The sequence below is a fragment of the Protobothrops mucrosquamatus genome, unplaced genomic scaffold (assembly GCF_001527695.2).
Source record: "Protobothrops mucrosquamatus isolate PMUCROS unplaced genomic scaffold, P.Mucros_1.0 scaffold_199, whole genome shotgun sequence".
Classification (NCBI taxonomy): Eukaryota; Metazoa; Chordata; class Lepidosauria; order Squamata; family Viperidae; genus Protobothrops; species Protobothrops mucrosquamatus.
Window position 1 is genome coordinate 800,799 of NW_015386275.1, and position 17,641 is coordinate 818,439.

Here is a 17,641-nt window from a genome sequence, read left to right on the forward strand (position 1 = left end):
ATCTACAAGCAAACATGTGGAATGTCTATTGCCCCTACCTTAGAATCATAGAGACATAGAATGACACTAGGTATGCCTAAGGTGGGACTAGAATTCACAATCTCCTGGTTTTTAGACTGATGCTTTAACTACTACACCAAATGGCTCTCTAAACTTGTCTACCTATTTGAGTAGTAAGAGTAAATTGGTATTGTGGAGTTCACTATATCACAGTTTTCATTTAAGACCAAAAGAGTACAATCTTATTCCAGAATTTTTGATACTGTCCCCAAATGTGAAATTTATACATTGAACAACTTCATGGAGACTCTTTGAGGTCTGATAGATGCTAGAGATGGGCATGCCAGTGGCCAATTTTTCAAAGCCTGTTGGATGAAGTGTGTATAGACAGTCACTCCATGTTTTGTTATGGTCTTTTTGCAGATTTCCTTCAGTCAAGTTGTTACATTGTCTTTGCAAGCATCAATCCACTATTATAAGCTTTTTCCTTCTTTCTACTTCACCATAGGTTGTTTCCTTCATGGATGCCAGCTAACCCTTCCACACTTTGGTGTCATTGCCGCCAGGTTTACCTGCCAATGGCCTACTGCTATGCTGTCCGCCTCACTGCAGAAGAAGATGAACTTATCTTGAGCCTTCGACAGGTAGTTGCCAAAGCATAGCTTTCATATTAATCCAATGACATTCAATTAATGGAATCTCTGATCTTGCTTAAGATGCAGAATTGGGCCAATTTCCATTTTCCCAGTTTATAGTCCCCAAAGCACTCCAAAATGGAAATTTGATAGGAAAATGTCTTTTTGACTTTTTTCTTCTTTTTGCTCTAAAATATATATTTCAGAATTGTATTAGACCAATTTAGAAGGGGTGTACATGCTTCAAAAATTTATTTCCCATAAAATGCATGGGATTATGGCATCTTTTTAAAGCAGCTGCATTTTTCAGGCTTCCACACATTCAGCTCATTAAAGCACCCATGTATTTAGTGCTGTTTTAAAGAGATGCTGTGCTTGTGCTCTTTCATATTCCAAAGCATCTTTTCCAAACAGTTTTCAAAGAATACACAGCCTTAATATTTACAGCTTGTGATTCTCCATTTATAAAATATAACTCCCACCAGGCACACCATTTGTCGCATCAAAGTGTGTTTATTTTAAACTCCCATTAAAATGAAAACATCTAACGTACAATGTTGAAAAGCGATGTCAAAAGTCATTTCCTATAATCATATTTCAATCACACTACTTTATGTACAAGGGCAATTCGGAAATAAACCTCTGTTTGGTTATCAATGACAGACACTTGCAGATACAGAACTTTTATTATGCACATTAGAAAACTAATTGACCAAATCTGGGCTATGGGGGGGGGGTGATCAAAAACATCCCAACGGAACTACTTCAAAAATTCTTGGGTGCGTTTGGCGGTGTGCGAGTGAGCATTATCATGAACCAACACCACACCGGAAGTGGTGCCATAGAAAATCCCGCCAAATGTGAAGATGCCAAAGGAGTACAGCTAGTGAAGTTCATGGAGCGTGGTTCGACCATCAATTCAGAAGTCTACTGTGAAACATTACTAAAACTCAGACGAGCCATCCATAGCAAGTGTCGGGGCATGCTGCCTTCCGGTGTGGTGTTGGTTCACGATAAAGCTCGCCCACTAGATGCACCCAAGAACTTTTAAAACAGTTCCATTGGGATGTTTTTGACCAACCCTCCATAGCCCAGATTTGGCACCGAGTGACTACTACTTGTAAGACGATACGACAAGTGCCTCAATTTGAATGGCGATTGTGTCGAAAAGTAATGTAATGTTTTCTAATGTGTATAATAAAAGTTCTGTATCTGCGAGTGTTTTGTCATTGATAACCAAATGGAGATTTATTTCCAAATTGCCCTCGTAGGTTGAAAAGAAATAAAGCAAAGATCAAATTCAACAGGTTCTCCCTCTGAATTATGAACAATACCATGTTTAAAGCTACATAATTGTACACACAGAAAGTTTTGTGATTCTAAAAGTTCCTGCATTGTCACTTTTCTTTATTTATAATGTGGTACTTTACATCTGATGTTTTATACTGCAGTATTGACAAGTAATGCTTATTTTTTAATTTTTGCATAATCCTTAAAGTTGGAATCTTCTGAATGTGTGTGATAAATTGGGAGCTAGAGTGCAAATAACATGATTTTGTCTCTACCTGGATAAAATGATTTATCAAAATAATAGTTTGTGACAGAATACTACTAACCCAGTGCTGCACTAAGTTGCTTCCAGCTTTGATTTTATAATGCTTGTTTATTTATTCTATTTTAGTTTATTAGAGTCATAGACTAGAGATCAAGTTAAAAAAAGTCATAATAAAATAAATGTACCAAACAGAAGCATGCTGAACTGAAATACTATATCAAGATACATATAATCTTATGTGAATACTCAGACGTGAAGCATTTGTTTACATTTCATCATAGGCAATATACAGAACCTCGCTATATTACCTGAGATTTCCACCTGATCAACTAATAGGTGTTGGTTGAGAAAATCATCCTTAGTTCTGCCTAAATGTGTTGTAATTAGGAAAGTACACATACAGGTACTTCTTGATTTACCACCTCAATTGAGCCTAAAATTTCCATTGCTAAGCAAGACAGTTAAGTAAGTTGTGCCCCATTTAATGACCTTTTTAGCACAGTTAATTGTTAAGTGAGTCATGCGGTTGTTAAGCGAACCTCACTTCCCCCATTGACTTTATTTCTTGGAAACCAGCTGGGAAAGATACAAATGGTGATCACATGACCTCGGGACAGTGCAACTGTCATAAATATATGCCAGTTGCCAAGCAGCTGAATTTTGATCATGTGACCATCAGGATGCTGCTATAGTTGTAAGTGTGAAAAACAGTTATAAGTCACTTTTTTTTCAGTGCCATTGTAACTTTGAATGGTCACTAAACTAATGGTTGTAAGCTGTAGTCCAGATATCTCTACCAAGAGGCAGCACAGCAGGACCTGGCCCACAGCTTCTTTCTTCTCCTTCACCTGTTCTTTAGCGGTGCTGCAAAATTGGCTGTCAAAAAGAGCAGGTGAAAGGGCATTACAGTGGGCTAATCTAATTTATTTATTAAATGTATTTATTAAATGTATATGACACTCATCTCACTGTAACAGTGACTCTGGATAACTTACAGCATAATAAAAAGGTAATACAAAACAATTTAAAAATTAAGAAAGATTAAATACAGACTAAAAAAACAAGAGGATATATGACATAGTGGGGATATTCTTTCTGCACTGTCAGCCATCCCCAGCATTAAGCACTCCTATTGGAGCCCTAGGCCAGCTGGCAGAACCAGGTTTTAAGGCTCTTCTGGAAGGCCAGGAATGTGGGGCCAACCTTACCTCCAATGGAAGAATATTCCAGAGGTTGGGGGCCACAGCAGAAAAGGCTCTTCTCTTAGACCCTGCCAAAGAAATTATTTGGCAGACGGGATTCAAAAAAGGCTCTTCTGCTGGAGTGAGTGGGGCAGAGTGCAGAGAAGAGCAACAAAGATGATTAGGGGACTGGAGGCTAAAACATACAAAGAACGGTTGCTGGAATTGGGATATGTCTAGTTTAACGAAGAGAAGGACGAGAGGGGACATGATAGCAGTGTTCCAATATCTCAGGGGCTGCCACAAAGAAGAGGGAGTCAAGCTATTTTCCAAAGCACCTGAAGGCAGGACAAGAAGCAACAGATGGAAACTAATCAAGGAGAGAAGCAACCTAGAACTAAGGAGAAACTTCCTGACAGTTAGAATAATTAACCAGTGGAACAACCTGCCTCCAGAAGTTGTGAATGCTCCAACACTGGAAGTTTTTAAGAAGAGACTGGACAACCATTTGTCTGAAATGGTGTAGGGTTTCCTGCCTGAGCAGGGGGTTGGATTATTAGAAGACTTCTAAGGTCTCTTCCAACTCTATTGTTGTTATTGTTAGCCAATAACAGAGTTGGAAGGGACCTTAGAGGTCTTCTAGTCCAACCCCCTGCTCAAGCAGGAAACCTTATAACATTTCAGACAAATGATTGTCCAATCTCTCTTGGGATACAATGTTAAATAAATAACGGGCAGGCACAATTGTTTTTTTTTCTGGTCTCATGAGGATAAACTAAGGTGGAATCTGCCTGAAGGCATTCTGGAGGTCAGTGCTTCTTGGCATGTTCCTTAAGGAACAATGTTGCCTGTTGGAAACCCACTGAGATTTCTCGTGGATTTTCAAGTGCTAATTCTTTATTCTTCTGGGCTTTTTTTTGTAGGAACTCTATGTACAAGATTATGACAGTATTGACTGGCCAGCACAAAAAAATAATATTGCTTCTGGGGATTTATACACACCACATAGCTGGCTACTGAAAGTGACCTACGGTATGTGAACCTGCCTCTTGCTGAAGGGGCCCCCTCCTTTCTTCTTGCCGGATTCCATTTCACTGCAGAATAAAAATGCTGTCAAGGAAACATCTCTGTAATTCCAAAAGAAAGATAAGCCTAACAGCTGTTTTTCCTAACATTTCATTGTATCTAATGGTTCCCCAAAATAATAGTGATAGTAACAGATACATTATTCTCCTACCTGACAGCACCTCCCTAGTCCCTCGCATACCCTCGCACAACCTCCCCCATCCGGCAGCAGCTACCCCAAGTCCCACTGCACTTGCACCACACCTTCCTGACCACCTGTGCACTCCCTCACTCACCTGCATACTCCCTCGCTCTCTCTCCCCCCCCCACCTGGCAGCAGCCACTTATCTACCTGCTGTCTGCCTTGTGAGCACCTGGGACTGGCAGCTTTCCGCTGGCTTCCCCACTGATCTTGAATATTGGACGTTGGCAGGAAGTTGCAAGGAAGTGCTCGCTTAAAAATCCATGATCCTTGTTTAATAACCACAACAGGGACTTGCTGTTGCTAAGTGATGCAGTCATGTGACTTAGGCTTTAGGATCACATTGTGTAGCGATATAAATTTCAGTCCCAATTGCCATCATTATCAGAAACTACCTGTAAATTTAATAGGGAATGGCAAAGCTGTAAGCCAAAGCCTTTGCTAGGGGTGGTGAGGAATGAAGATTAAGAAAGGTGTAAAAACTAGGCATTGTTTGCCTGGAGCAATATGTTAAATGGGAATTAGAAATCTGTATTTTCTCAGTTACAATTTGAATTACGATGGAAGTGTATGTTGGATTTGCAAATATATTGAATAACAGTTTTTGTTGCTTCCGATTTTTCAGGAGGTAAACTGAGTCTTCCATAGGTCTCTTTCTGCTTCTATTCCAGCAATAGCCAATATCTATGAGCAATTCCACAGCAAAAAATTGAGACAGCGAGCTGTGGAGGAATTATATGATCACATCAAGGCTGATGACCAATTTACCAAGTTCATCAGCATTGGCCCTGTAAGTTGTTTTTAAGCATCATTTAACTCAATAGTTCTGTATTGTATCATGAATTGCTCTGCAGAAAATCAGAGACACCATAGTTTGTGGAATCCTTGGTGCTCTCTGAGCTTGGTATTTTTTGTTTGCAACCAAGTTTCATTACTCAGCAAGCATCATCATCAGTGCTGGTGAGTGTGGGGTTTTCTCCCTGTTTCTATAAAGCAGCTTGCATTGCCAGTATTGGTGGGGGTGTGGTTTTCTCCTTGGTTATTCCTTGATTAGGATATTGTTTTCTTCTGATAAGAATGTAGAGGAGCAAATATGTGCTATCTTGCACAAGCACTAGCCCTGTCCAGAACAGAGAAGTTTTTAGAAAGTATCCGGAATTCTCATCAACTTTTCTTGAAAACATTTTTCCTAGTGTACTATGCTTTGCAATCAGGTTGATAGTACATATTCTATTAGAAAGAGGTGGAGGGAGAGGAGAACATTTGTCTCCTCCACATCATGAACTATAATATTATAAAGTCTATGCTTAGCCATTAAACCTAAATATTAACCCTTTCCTAGACCTGGATTCAATTATCCAACTGACTATCTTGGAAGAAGAAAGTTCCCCAATTTTAAGTAATAAATTCATAGATGTTGGTTAGGTTGTTTTATAAATGTATTTTAACTTCATCTTAATCATTATTTGTATCTATATATGTATCTATATCTAGATGTCTAGATATATGTACAGAACACTCTGCTTGTTTATAGACTGTAATAAACTGAAAGTGAAAGAGAAATTGATGTAGTATCTGCTGGTGGGATCAGGTTGCATTTGCCTCAAATTCTGAGATCCCTTGAGAAGACTCATTGCTCTTGACAGTCAATTGTTGTGTTCGCCTTCCACAAAAATAGCAGCCTCCTGCAGCCCTCACCAAAGTCTGGAGGCTATGAGTGTGTCTTAAGGGGAATGTTTTCTTTCTTTCTCCTGCAAATGTGGAGGAGCAATTTGAACATTCCGGCTGCCCAACAATCTCATCTAATCCACTACTCTCTTTCTGTCTCTAATATTTTCTGCAGCCACCCCGGTTTGCCTTCTAGGCATAGCAATAATTAAAAGAAATGTTGATTTTGGGGAGGAAACTTTTCTGTGATGAGTGGTGGGAAACACTGTAGTAATGGCCAGTCCACAGTGGGGTAAGGGATGGTATTGTTGGTTGCTACTCAGTATGTGCTGTTGCTGTGGAAAGAATTGGCATGGAAAGGATGCATAGGATGCTTTAAGGGAGATGAGACATTCAACTGAATTGAACATCCTTCACACCAGAAAGGCATGATGGTGTTTGGACATCAGCCTGAATGGGCTCTTTTGTGGCTTGAAGGTGTCAGCTGTATTTCTGGTTTCTTACAACCCTGAAAAGAAGGAAATGCATCAATAGGCACATGCATTTTTCATTGAATGGGAATATTCCATGTTTAGAAATTTCATCCACTTCTAAATAAAATGAATGAAATGTTTTTTTGTAAATAAAAAACCATAATGCATTTGTTGAGATCCCATGTTTCAAGGTACTTTTCTCTAATATTTTTGTCCTTCAGAGTTAAACTCAGTGCTATGTTGAACACATCCTTTTAATTTTATGAAAAAGATTGTACTTTGAAATATTTCTCATCTATGTCTACACTTAAACAGAAGATACTGGTTTCTTAGGAGTTTTTCAAACAATGAAGAGCTACATTTGTGAAGAAGCACAGCTATTACTCTCAGATGACTTTAGATTTTAGGAGGAAAATAATAGTTGTTCTTTCTTTGCCTTTGTAGATATCTAAAACAATTAACATGCTAGTGTGCTGGCATGTGGAAGGAGAGAAGTCTCCTGCATTCCAGGGACACGTTTCCAGAATCTCTGACTATCTCTGGTAAAGCTTTGTTGAAATCCAAACTTGTCTAGCAAACTTTGTCAATCTGGAATCTTCCTGATGTGTTGGACTATAGAATTAGCCATTCTGGTTAGGTATCTTGGGAGTTTACTTTGCAAAGTATGAATTCTACTCTAGTGCAACACAGCTAAAAGATATCATGTTATGAAAGCTGTTATGTAGTTTGAAAGTGCAACATGATTCTTTTAAATACTTCCACTGCCTACTATCCTTTAGGAGATACCATACTTTACTCCAAAGTACATTTTGAAAGTAATTCCTGAATAGAGATGGATTACCTAAGGTTATACAGGTAGTCCTTGACTTACAACCATTTGTTTAGTGACTGTTCGAAGTTACAACAGCACTAAAAAAAGTGACTACAACCAGTCCTCACACTTACAACCATCATAACATCCCCATAGTCACATGATTAAAATTTGGGCCCTTGGCAGCTGGCATGCATTTATGATAGTTACATCATCCCAGGGTCCCATGATTGCCATTTGTGACCTTCCCAGTTTCCAATAAGCAAAGTCAATGGAGGAAGCTGGATTCACTTAAGGATCTCATGATTCACTTAACAACTGCAGTGATTTGCTTAACATCCATGGCAAAAAGGTCATAAAATCTGACATGACTCACCTAACAACCACCTTGCTTGGCAATGGAAATTCTGGTTCCAACTGTGGTTGTAAGTCAAGGGCTATCTGTATCGTAGGAGAGAGATATCTCTTGAAGTACAGGTAGAAAATCTTACAAGGTCCTTATATTTGTGTTGTGGCCCACCCCTGTAGGAAATCACTGCAGAGTTTGAGCAATAGGTCAGTAAGTAGGTAAAGGTGAGTGATCTAGCCCAAGTCTGCTTCCTTCCTCACATCCAGTCCTAGTTCAGCCATTGTCTCTTATTCACCAGGCCTTTCCAGGAATGGCTAGAAGCCCAATGTTCATGCTACCTATGGCAGTGGCCTCATTATTTATGGTAGGGAAACTTACAGACCTCTTACCTGTTTGTGCTTTGCCATGCCTCTCATGCTTGCTTTTTCTTTTCTTGCAGGTTAGGTCTGGATGGCATGAAGATGCAGGTAATAATTCCTGGCATATTTTTATTTTGCTGAGGTCTGAACCCATCTCACAGGATAATGACTGCTGCAGTGTCTGCCAAGAGCTCTGATTAAAATTAGCAGTAACAATAGTAATTCATTAAACTTATATGTCATCTGACTCCTATCAATTTTGGGGGGCTCATAACAATAAAATCAATAAAAAATAAAAAGATAAAAGATAGCAAGCATGATGAAATGAAGGGTCTCCCATGTCAAAGACCTGAGTGAAAAGCCATGTCTTTCTAGGTCTTTCAAATAATAGCAGAGTGGGGGCCATTTGGATCTTGTGGGAACCTGTTCCCAGAGGGCAGGTTCTGCCACTGGGAAGATCTACTTCTATAGTTCCAATAGACGGTCATTGTTTAATCCAAGGAACCTAAAGTGTGCAAATCCTGCAGGAAGAAATCTGCCAGGTGGATGCTACGAGAGACAGGCAGTCCCTGAAGCAAGCAAGCCCTATGCCATGTAATGTTTTATATGTAACAGCAGCTTAAATCACACCTGGAAACAAACAACAAGTGCAGTTTGTAAAACAGAAGTTTTAGATGGGCATACTGAGGCATGCCCATCGCTGCCTGTATGTTGCTACATTCTGGACTTATTGAAGCTTCCAGGTGGTCTTTAAATAGAGCCCCATTTAGAGTGCATTGAGTAGTCAAGACAGGATGTAACTGGGCATGAGTGACTGTCTAAAAATCATTTCCAAAGAGACAGTTGGGATCAGAGATTTGGAGAACTGTTTCTCTTCTGATTGATCTTCTTCTGACAAATTCCTACCACACCTCAGCCTCGCTCCTCTCTCCACCCCAGCCATTAAATGTGAAAAAATAAGAGTGATAAAGTAAGTTATGAGAGCAGGAATGACAAACATTTTTTTCTTGCTCCGTGTGTGGAAAGGAGTATATTTAGAAAGCAATTCCTAAGTGGCAAAGGATTATCAAAGGTTATATTGCAGGAGAGAGAGATTGTCTTGAGTACATTAAGGTTCCAGGTAGAAGGCTGTTTGTGCTAGAGGAAGGGTTCCTGGAAGAATATCCCTTAGCATACTGTTCTCTGGGAAGGAATTGGAATTGAAATTGATGGCATATAGTCTGCTGGCTGAAACAGTATGCATGCTGAATATTTCAGAATGCAACCAAAAAGCATCATTTCAAACTATCTTCTCTTTTAGGGTACCAATGGATCACAGGTTTGGGATACAGCATTTGCTGTTCAAGCTTTTTTGGAGGTAACGGCCTTTTTTTTACAAGTTTTTCTTGTTAATTTTGATGTACTTTGTGGAGAAGTTAACTAGCTGCACTTTCCTGTATCATAATTTAAACAAGAACCCTGCCCCAAAGCTGCTCTTTCAGTTTCACGTTGCAATTGTGAGAGAAAAATGAAACAAATGAAACTGCATCACCTTCCACTCAGGGTGCTGATAGCCTTATTCTGGCTTCTTTTCCTTCCTTATTTTATTTACATTTTTAAACTGGATATAATTAATATAATTATGTTGGCTATGATTTGCTGTGACTGTACATAGTACTCTAGCCATAAATCCTGAACATAAATTAATGATAATAAAATATTAAAGAAAAAATTGCAGAAATTGATCGGAATCTAAAGTGATCTCCTTGTTTTACTTCAAGTTAAACTCTTTTATTTAAAAGGCTGGTGCCCAGGAGAACCCTGAATTTGACAGCTGTCTGATACATGCACATCAGCACTTCAGAATCGCACAGGTAAAATGTCACATTCTAGTCCTGATTATACTTGAAGGATTCCTTCTCAATGAGCTTCAAGCTATATGCTGCAGACATTGTGTCTAGTTGCACATTTGACTAAAAAGAACTAATCACATCAGAAAACAAACTAACCATTTCTGATAGTCCCAAAAACATCTGCCTATCCCAGATCCTTAGAAAGTACTTGATAAGTGGATAAAAAATTCTACGTCCATAGCTATTCTTAAAAATGAAAACCCTGAATCTGGAAATAGTACTATGGAGAAAGCAAATGATACCTCCCATCCTTTCTCATTTTATTATTATATCCTGCCTTTATTATTTTTGTAAATAGCTCAAGTTTTTCTCCACAACAACTACCCTGTAAGGTGGGCTGGGCTAAGAGAGAGCGACTGGCCCAAAATCACCCAGCTGGCTTTCATGCTTATGGTGGGACTAGAACTCACCGTCTCCAGGTTCCTAGTCTACCATCTTAACTACTACATCAAACTGGTTCTCTCTCCTCAAGCCCATAGCTAGAACTAAGTAGCTTTGTTGTGGTTTATTCCTGCAAGATGTGTTTCATTATAATTTTCTATCTCCTTCAGATTCCAGATAATCCACCTAATTATGAAAAGTACTACCGTCAGATGAACAAGGTATGATTATACAAGGTGACAGAAAGTGGAAACAAGATCTTAAATTAGCTGTGAAAGCTGCTTTGTACCCTAGAACAGAACAGCTAAGGTGATTAAAAAGGCTGAAACGAGCAAAGTAGGTTTGTAATTGTTGAGTAGATTTTCTGGTTTGTTTGAAGGAGTTTTCTGCATTCCTGCTTCTATGCTGAATGATCTAACAGTGTAAAACATCAGGGACAGTCACACTGTAGGATTGTGCATGAGATTGTTCAGTGAAAGGATATAGCCATTTAGGCATATTTTAGCATTTCCCTTTTTTTTAGATGTGGCAGAATTGTTCTCTTTTCCCCAGTGGGCAAAATATGGTGGCATTGGAATTGATTGTAATGATAGGTTATTGACTCTCATTCACTCAAGGCATCTAAAGCAAAGCTATCAGATCCATGCTGCCAAAATCTGCATCATCACTACAGAAGCAGAGTTTCATTGCTGCCATCTTCTAGATACAGGTCAATAAATATCTAGACTTGCAGCTATACATGTTAAACAGAGGCAGATAGAGTATCTTGCCTGGTAATTTTTACCTCAAGGAAGGAGTTGGAGATTTCCAGTATTTTCATGACCTTGTTGCTAATGTCTGAGTGCTAGAGCAATGTGTTTAAATCAACATCTGTGGCCATGCAGGTAATTTATATGCGTACATGCCTCTTTGGGGGTAAACAATGCTATGCAAGGTGCTGAAAGAGAGAAAGAAAGAGTAAGTCAGAGAAATTAGAACATAAGAATAAGAACAAAAGGAAAAATAATTGAGCCTAGATTACAGCAACACCACCATTCACTTTTTCATCCTTAATTCCATGTTCTGACACTGCTACATAGATCCTTGTGTAATTTACTATTTTTCCATTATACAATCTCGTCAACTCCATCCAGACATACAATAACTTTTTAGTTGTTCTCTTTCTCTCAGCTCATTGACTTTTTCTTTATAATCTCAATGTACATCTTTTGTATTAACTATTTTGCATTCAATTAATACTCATTTAAGCACACATTCTTGATTTTCTCTCTGTTTGTTTTATGACACATATTTCTCAAGGTTACCTTTCCCACCTCATTCAACTTATTCATTCCTCCTAATAGTTTACATACTAATCAGTAGCTTTTTACAAGTATTTACTTGTCTTTCACCATATTTAGTTAACCAGGGTATGTAATTCATTTATTTCTTCTTGATAAATGTTTCTATTTTAGTTTGCAAATTTGTTTTCTTTTGTGTTCTATGCTTCAAACCAAACTAAACCACTATTGTCTAATAACCACTAGGGTGGATTTCCCTTCAGTACTTGCGACTGTGGCTGGATTGTTGCTGACTGTACTGCAGAAGGTCTGAAGTCTGTGATACTGTTACAGGAAAAGTGCCCATTCATCAAGGAACACATCCCACCCAGTCGTCTCTTTGATGCTGTAAATGTGGTGAGCACAGAAAAGTAAACTTCTTCCTGCGAATCCATCTTCCCCAGCTATCTTCATCTTGGCCATGCTTTGCAGAGCGACCAAAAGGGCAGAGATATTGAGGAGATAGCTTGGGGGGGGGGGGGGAGGAGTTAAAGCAGAGGCAGTTCATGCAGGGCAGAGAAGTGTGAAGTCCTTGCCTAATGACCATTGCTAAATGGCATGATCCTATAATGTTTTGCTTAATGACTGCTTTGCTTAGTGACAGAAATTCCAGTTTCAATTAGGGTCATAACCCGAGGAATACATGTAGAGATTTTCAATTAGGGTCATAACCCGAGGAATACATGTAGAGATTTTCAGACAAGAAGTAGGGTTATGTATATGCTCTCTCTTAACTGATCAATTATGGGCAGCCCTGATCAATTATGACTTTAGGTGGTAAATAACAAAGCAAAATAGAAATAATAATAGCCAAATAAAAGCAACAATACAAGGTGTGCCCACAAACTAGACGTAAAGCTATACTGGACTTAATCCTTACAAACAGAGAAGAAGTGATAGAGGGAATCAAAATTATCGAAACCTTGAGTGAAAGTGACCACGTCATACTGGAATTTAATATAATGTAAACACTAGCAATAGAAAACGATCCAACCAATGTCCTGAACTTCAAAAGAGCCAACTTTAACAAACTCAGACAAATTCCATGGATGAAAATCCTAAAGGGGAAAACAATCCAGGAAGCGTGGGAAACCCTGAAAACTGTGATCACAAAAGCCCAGACCAGCACAATACCACTGAGAAAGAAAAACAAGAAATCCAAGAAGAAATCAGCATAGCTGCACAAAGATCTCTCTGACAAACTGAAAGATAAAAAGGACAAATACAAAAAATGGAAAGAGGGGCACATAACTAAGGCCAATTATCAGCAGACAGCCAGAACATGCAAAGATGAAATCAGGAAAGCAAAGGCTCAGAACGAACAAAGACTTGCAACAGAAATCAAGGATAATAAAAAAAGTTTCTTCCAATATATTAACAACAAGAAAAAAGTCAAGGAAACTGTAGACCCACTAAAGAGAGAAGATGGCAAGGAAATTACAGGCAACAGAGAGAAAGCAGAGCTGCTTAACTCATACTTTGCGTCAGTCTTCACACAAAAAGAAACTATAGCCCAACACACCAAAAAAAACAAAACATTGCAAGACATATTAGAATCAAAAATTAAAATAAGCAAGAAAATGGTAAGGGAATACCTATCCAACCTTGATGAATATAAATCACCGGGATCCGACAGACTACAACCCAGAGTTCTGAAAGAGCTGGCAGATGTTATCTCAGAACCATAAGTCATAACTAGTAGCAGCATGGGTTTGTTAAAAACAGATCATGCCAAACCAATCTCATCTCATTCTTCGATAAAGTGACTAAACTAGTAGACCAACGAAACACAGTGGACGTAATACATTTAGATTTCAGTAAGGCATTTGACAAGGTAGACCACAACCTACTCCTTGGTAAGTTAGGAAAAGGTGGAATAGACAACATCACCACCAGATGGATCTGTAGCTGGTTAACAAACCGTACTCAACAAGTAGTCCTCAATGGCACTACATCCACATGGAGAGAAATAAGCAGTGGGGTACCACAATGTTCCGTCTTAGGCCCAATGTCATGGTTCCGATAGATGAAACCCATCAAAAGAACTTCAAGGCAAAAATTCTTCCTTAAAGAACATTTTATTCAGGAAACAAAGTATTGGCACTACATAGTCGAACCCAAAAACTAAATTCCCTTTCCCCGGATACAAAGTAACAAAGTGTAATTCCCACCCCCAATAAACTGTCATAAATCACATTCTCCAATTAGCCTAAAAGGTGGGCTTTCTCCTCAACCTGCCAAAACGTTATCAGCTCGTCCTTGGGTTCCCACAAAGCAGCATTACTATTATGGCTAGCTGAGCTCGAGCTTTCATCCCAACCCCACCCCTTCTGCACCTGGTTTCTAAATACCAGAAAAAACATGTTAAAAGCAAAGAGAAAATGGCTGCAATTTTCATCAGTTGTCAGAGCGGGAACATCCAATGTTTACAGCGTTGACATCCGGCCCCCCTTACAAAAAGGATAAATCCTGCAATTGATTAGGGCGGCCCGATAGATACAGGCCTGGGAAAGGTGATCATCTAGCTCCTCCTTGAAGTGATGCACTAAGAACTGCTCAGGCCACCTTTCTATCCGGCCTCCTACCTTGCAAAACTCTCGTACATATTCCAATGCAGGTCTATCGTCTTGCTTTATCTTGTGAATTTGTTTCTCCGCTGTGAGGGCTATGGATGGGTCCTTGAACCTGGCTCTTAATCCAAGAAGAAAGAGATGGAGATTCTCCAGTTCAGGCACTTACTCATTGTAAAGATTGTTTAGCCACTCAGACGCTTCCCTTTTCGGATTGGCCACAACCATGTCGACAGTAGCAGCTGGTAGAAATTGGCAGCATTACTATTATGGCTAGCTGAGCTCGAGCTTTCATCTCAACCCCCCCCTTCTGCACCTGGTTTCTAAATACCAGAAAAAGTATGTTAAAAGCAAAGAAAAAATGGCTGCAATTTTCATCAGTTGTCAGAGCAGGAACATCCAATGTTTACAGCGTTGACACCCAGTACTCTTCAATATCTTCATAAATGACTTAGATGAGGGAATTGAAGGGGAACTCATTAAATTTGCAGATGACACCAAACTGACAGGAATAGCCAACACCCCAGAAGACAAACTCAGGATCCAAAAAGGTCTTGACAAACTTGAACAATGGACCCTATCCAACAAAATGAGTTTCAATGTGGAGAAAAGCAAAGTCTTACAGTTAGGCAGGAAAAACTAAAGGTACAAATACAGATTGGGTGAGACCTGGCTTAAAAACAGTAACTATCAGAGGGATCTTGGAGTCCTAGTGGACAATCACTTGACTATGAGCCAGCAGTGTGCATCAGCAACAAAAAAGCTAATACACTCCTGGGTTGTATAAACAGAGTCATAGAATCAAGATCACGCAAAGTATTAGTACCGCTTTATAAAACTCTAGTAAGACCACAACTGGAATACTGCAGCAAATTTTGGTCACCATATCATAAAAAAGATGTTGAGAGTTTGGAAAAAATTCAGAGAAGAGCAACTAAGATGATCAAAGGCCTGGAGACCAAAACATACAAAGAACGACTATGGGACTTGGGTTTGGCTAGTCCAGGGGTAGGCAACCCAAAACACTCAAAGAGCCACTTGGACATGTTTCCCACCGAAAACAAAACACTGGGACACACACACACACACACACACACACACACACACACGTATGTATGTATGTATGTATGTTTGTGTGTGTATATATAAAATAAAGGTAAAAAAGGATATATGCAGTGTTATCTTCATTTTAGATGTCAAAAGGGTCTCTCTCTTTCCTCTCTCTCTTTCCTCTCCCTCTCTCTTTCCTCTTTTTTCTTTCCTCTTTTTCTCTCTTTCCTCTCCCCCTCTCTCTTTCTTTCTTTCTTCTCTTTCTCTCTCTCTCTTTCCTTTCCCTCTTTCTCTCTCCCTCTTTCCTCTCTCTCTTTTCCTCTTTCCTCTCTTTTTCTCTCTTTCCTCTCCCCCTCTTTCTCTCTTTCCTCTCCCCCTCTCTCTTTCTCTTTTTCCTCTCTCTTTCTCTCTTTTCTCTCCCTTTCCCTCTTTCTCTTTCCTCTCTCTTTCCTCTCTCTCTTTCCTCTCTTTCTCTCTCTTTCCTCTCTCTCTCTCTTTCCTCTTTCTCTCTTTCCTCTCTTTCCTCTCTCTTTCCTCTTTCTCTTTCTCTCTTTCCTCTCTCTCTTTCTCTCTCTCTTTCCTCTCCCCCTCTTTCTCTCTTTCCCCCTCTCTCTTTCTCTTTTTCCTCTCTCTTTCTCTCTCTTTCCTCTCCCTCTTTCTGTCCCTCTCTCTCTCTCTTTCCTCTTTCTCTCTTTCTTCTCTCTCTTTCCTCTCTCTTTCTCTCTCTCTCCCAGACGGCGCCGAACGGGCGGGGAGAGGGAGTAGGATGGGAGGCAGTGGCGGTGGCAGCAACCCAGTGGCGGCCACTGCAGCATCGTTGGGGGTCCCAGCCGCCACCCTTGCCGCATCCTCAGCCGAACGGGCAGGGAGGGGGAGCAGGACGTGAGGAAGTGGCTCCGGTGGCAGCGGCACGGCGGCAGCCACTGCAGCATTGTCGGGGTTCCCCACCGCCCCCGGCCCGGCCGCCATCCCCGCCACGTCCTCAGCCGAACGGGCGGGGAGGGGGAGCAGGACGGGAGGCAGTGGCAGCAGCGGTGGCACGGCGGCGGCCATTGCAGCATCGTCGGGGGTCCCCACTGCTCCTGGCCCGGCCGCCACCCCTGACGCATCCTCAGCTGAACAGGCGGGGAGGGGGAGCAGGACGGGAGGCAGCGGCGGTGGCACGGCGGCGGCCACTGCAGCATTGTCAGGGGTCCCCGCTGCCCCCGGCCCGGCTGCCCTCACCGCGTTCTCAGCCGAACGGGCAGGGAGGGGGAGCAGGACGAGAGGCAACGGCTCTGGCGGCAGCCACTGCAGCATCGTCGGGGGTCTCCACCGCCCCCGGCCGCGGGGACGAGGGGGGTCCCGACCCGCTGCCCTCACAGCCCAAGGTCACCTCCTGCAGCACCGAGGGTGGCGGTGGCAGCGGGAGGACGGCGAAATAGCGCGGCTGCCCGCTCGCCGCTGCCTCTTCGGCCTCGCTCAGCGCGACTGGCAGCAGTGGCAGCGGGAGGACAGCCAAGAGGACCACGCAGTAGGTGGGAAAAGGGCTGGGCAGGCGCCGCAGGGGAATCTCTTGAAAGAGGCCATGGGGATCTGCTGCCTGTGAGACGGCCGAAAGGCGGAGAGGGGAAGCTACAGAGACCCCTGGTGACCCCCCCGACTAACAGAGGTGGCGACGGAACAGGCCAAGGAGAGACCCGCTGGGCAGGGAAGAGGCACCTCGAGACCAGCCACCTGCGGTTCCTTACCAGGGACACCTTTCCAGCAATCCTCCCGGCCACCACGTGCAGTCCGAAGAAGGAAAGAGGTTTGTGGGCAGTCGCACAAACCAAAGAAGTTCAACCAATCAATTCAAACTTCATGAGAAGTTTGAATTCATTGGTTGAACTTTTTTAGTCCCACTTTTTTTTCAGACTGCACATGGTGGCTGAGGACAGAGAGCCGCAGGAGATTTATTTATTTATTTATTTATTTATTATTTTGATTTATATCCCGCCCTTCTCCCGACGGGACTCAGGGCGGCTCACAACCTATTTAAAAACAAAAACATACCCACAATCCCCACCGAATAAAACCAATTAAAAGCCAAATATTTAACGTTGTGATTTCCTGTTTAAAATTTCCTTAAAATAAACCCGATTTAAAATCC

The 17,641-nt window shown here is 41.2% G+C and overlaps 1 protein-coding gene across 1 annotated transcript in view; it reads left to right on the plus strand.

Moving 5' to 3' along the window:
* The window catches only part of LSS (lanosterol synthase), a 53,845-nt gene that overhangs the window by 24,217 nt on the left and 11,987 nt on the right, over positions 1 to 17,641 (plus strand). The window contains exons 7-15 of the mRNA XM_015825518.1: positions 509 to 644; positions 4,295 to 4,403; positions 5,310 to 5,428; positions 7,224 to 7,321; positions 8,379 to 8,406; positions 9,599 to 9,655; positions 10,080 to 10,151; positions 10,742 to 10,792; positions 12,098 to 12,247. Coding sequence (XP_015681004.1) covers positions 509 to 644; positions 4,295 to 4,403; positions 5,310 to 5,428; positions 7,224 to 7,321; positions 8,379 to 8,406; positions 9,599 to 9,655; positions 10,080 to 10,151; positions 10,742 to 10,792; positions 12,098 to 12,247 — 820 coding nt within the window. The remainder of the gene's footprint in view (positions 1 to 508; positions 645 to 4,294; positions 4,404 to 5,309; positions 5,429 to 7,223; positions 7,322 to 8,378; positions 8,407 to 9,598; positions 9,656 to 10,079; positions 10,152 to 10,741; positions 10,793 to 12,097; positions 12,248 to 17,641) is intronic.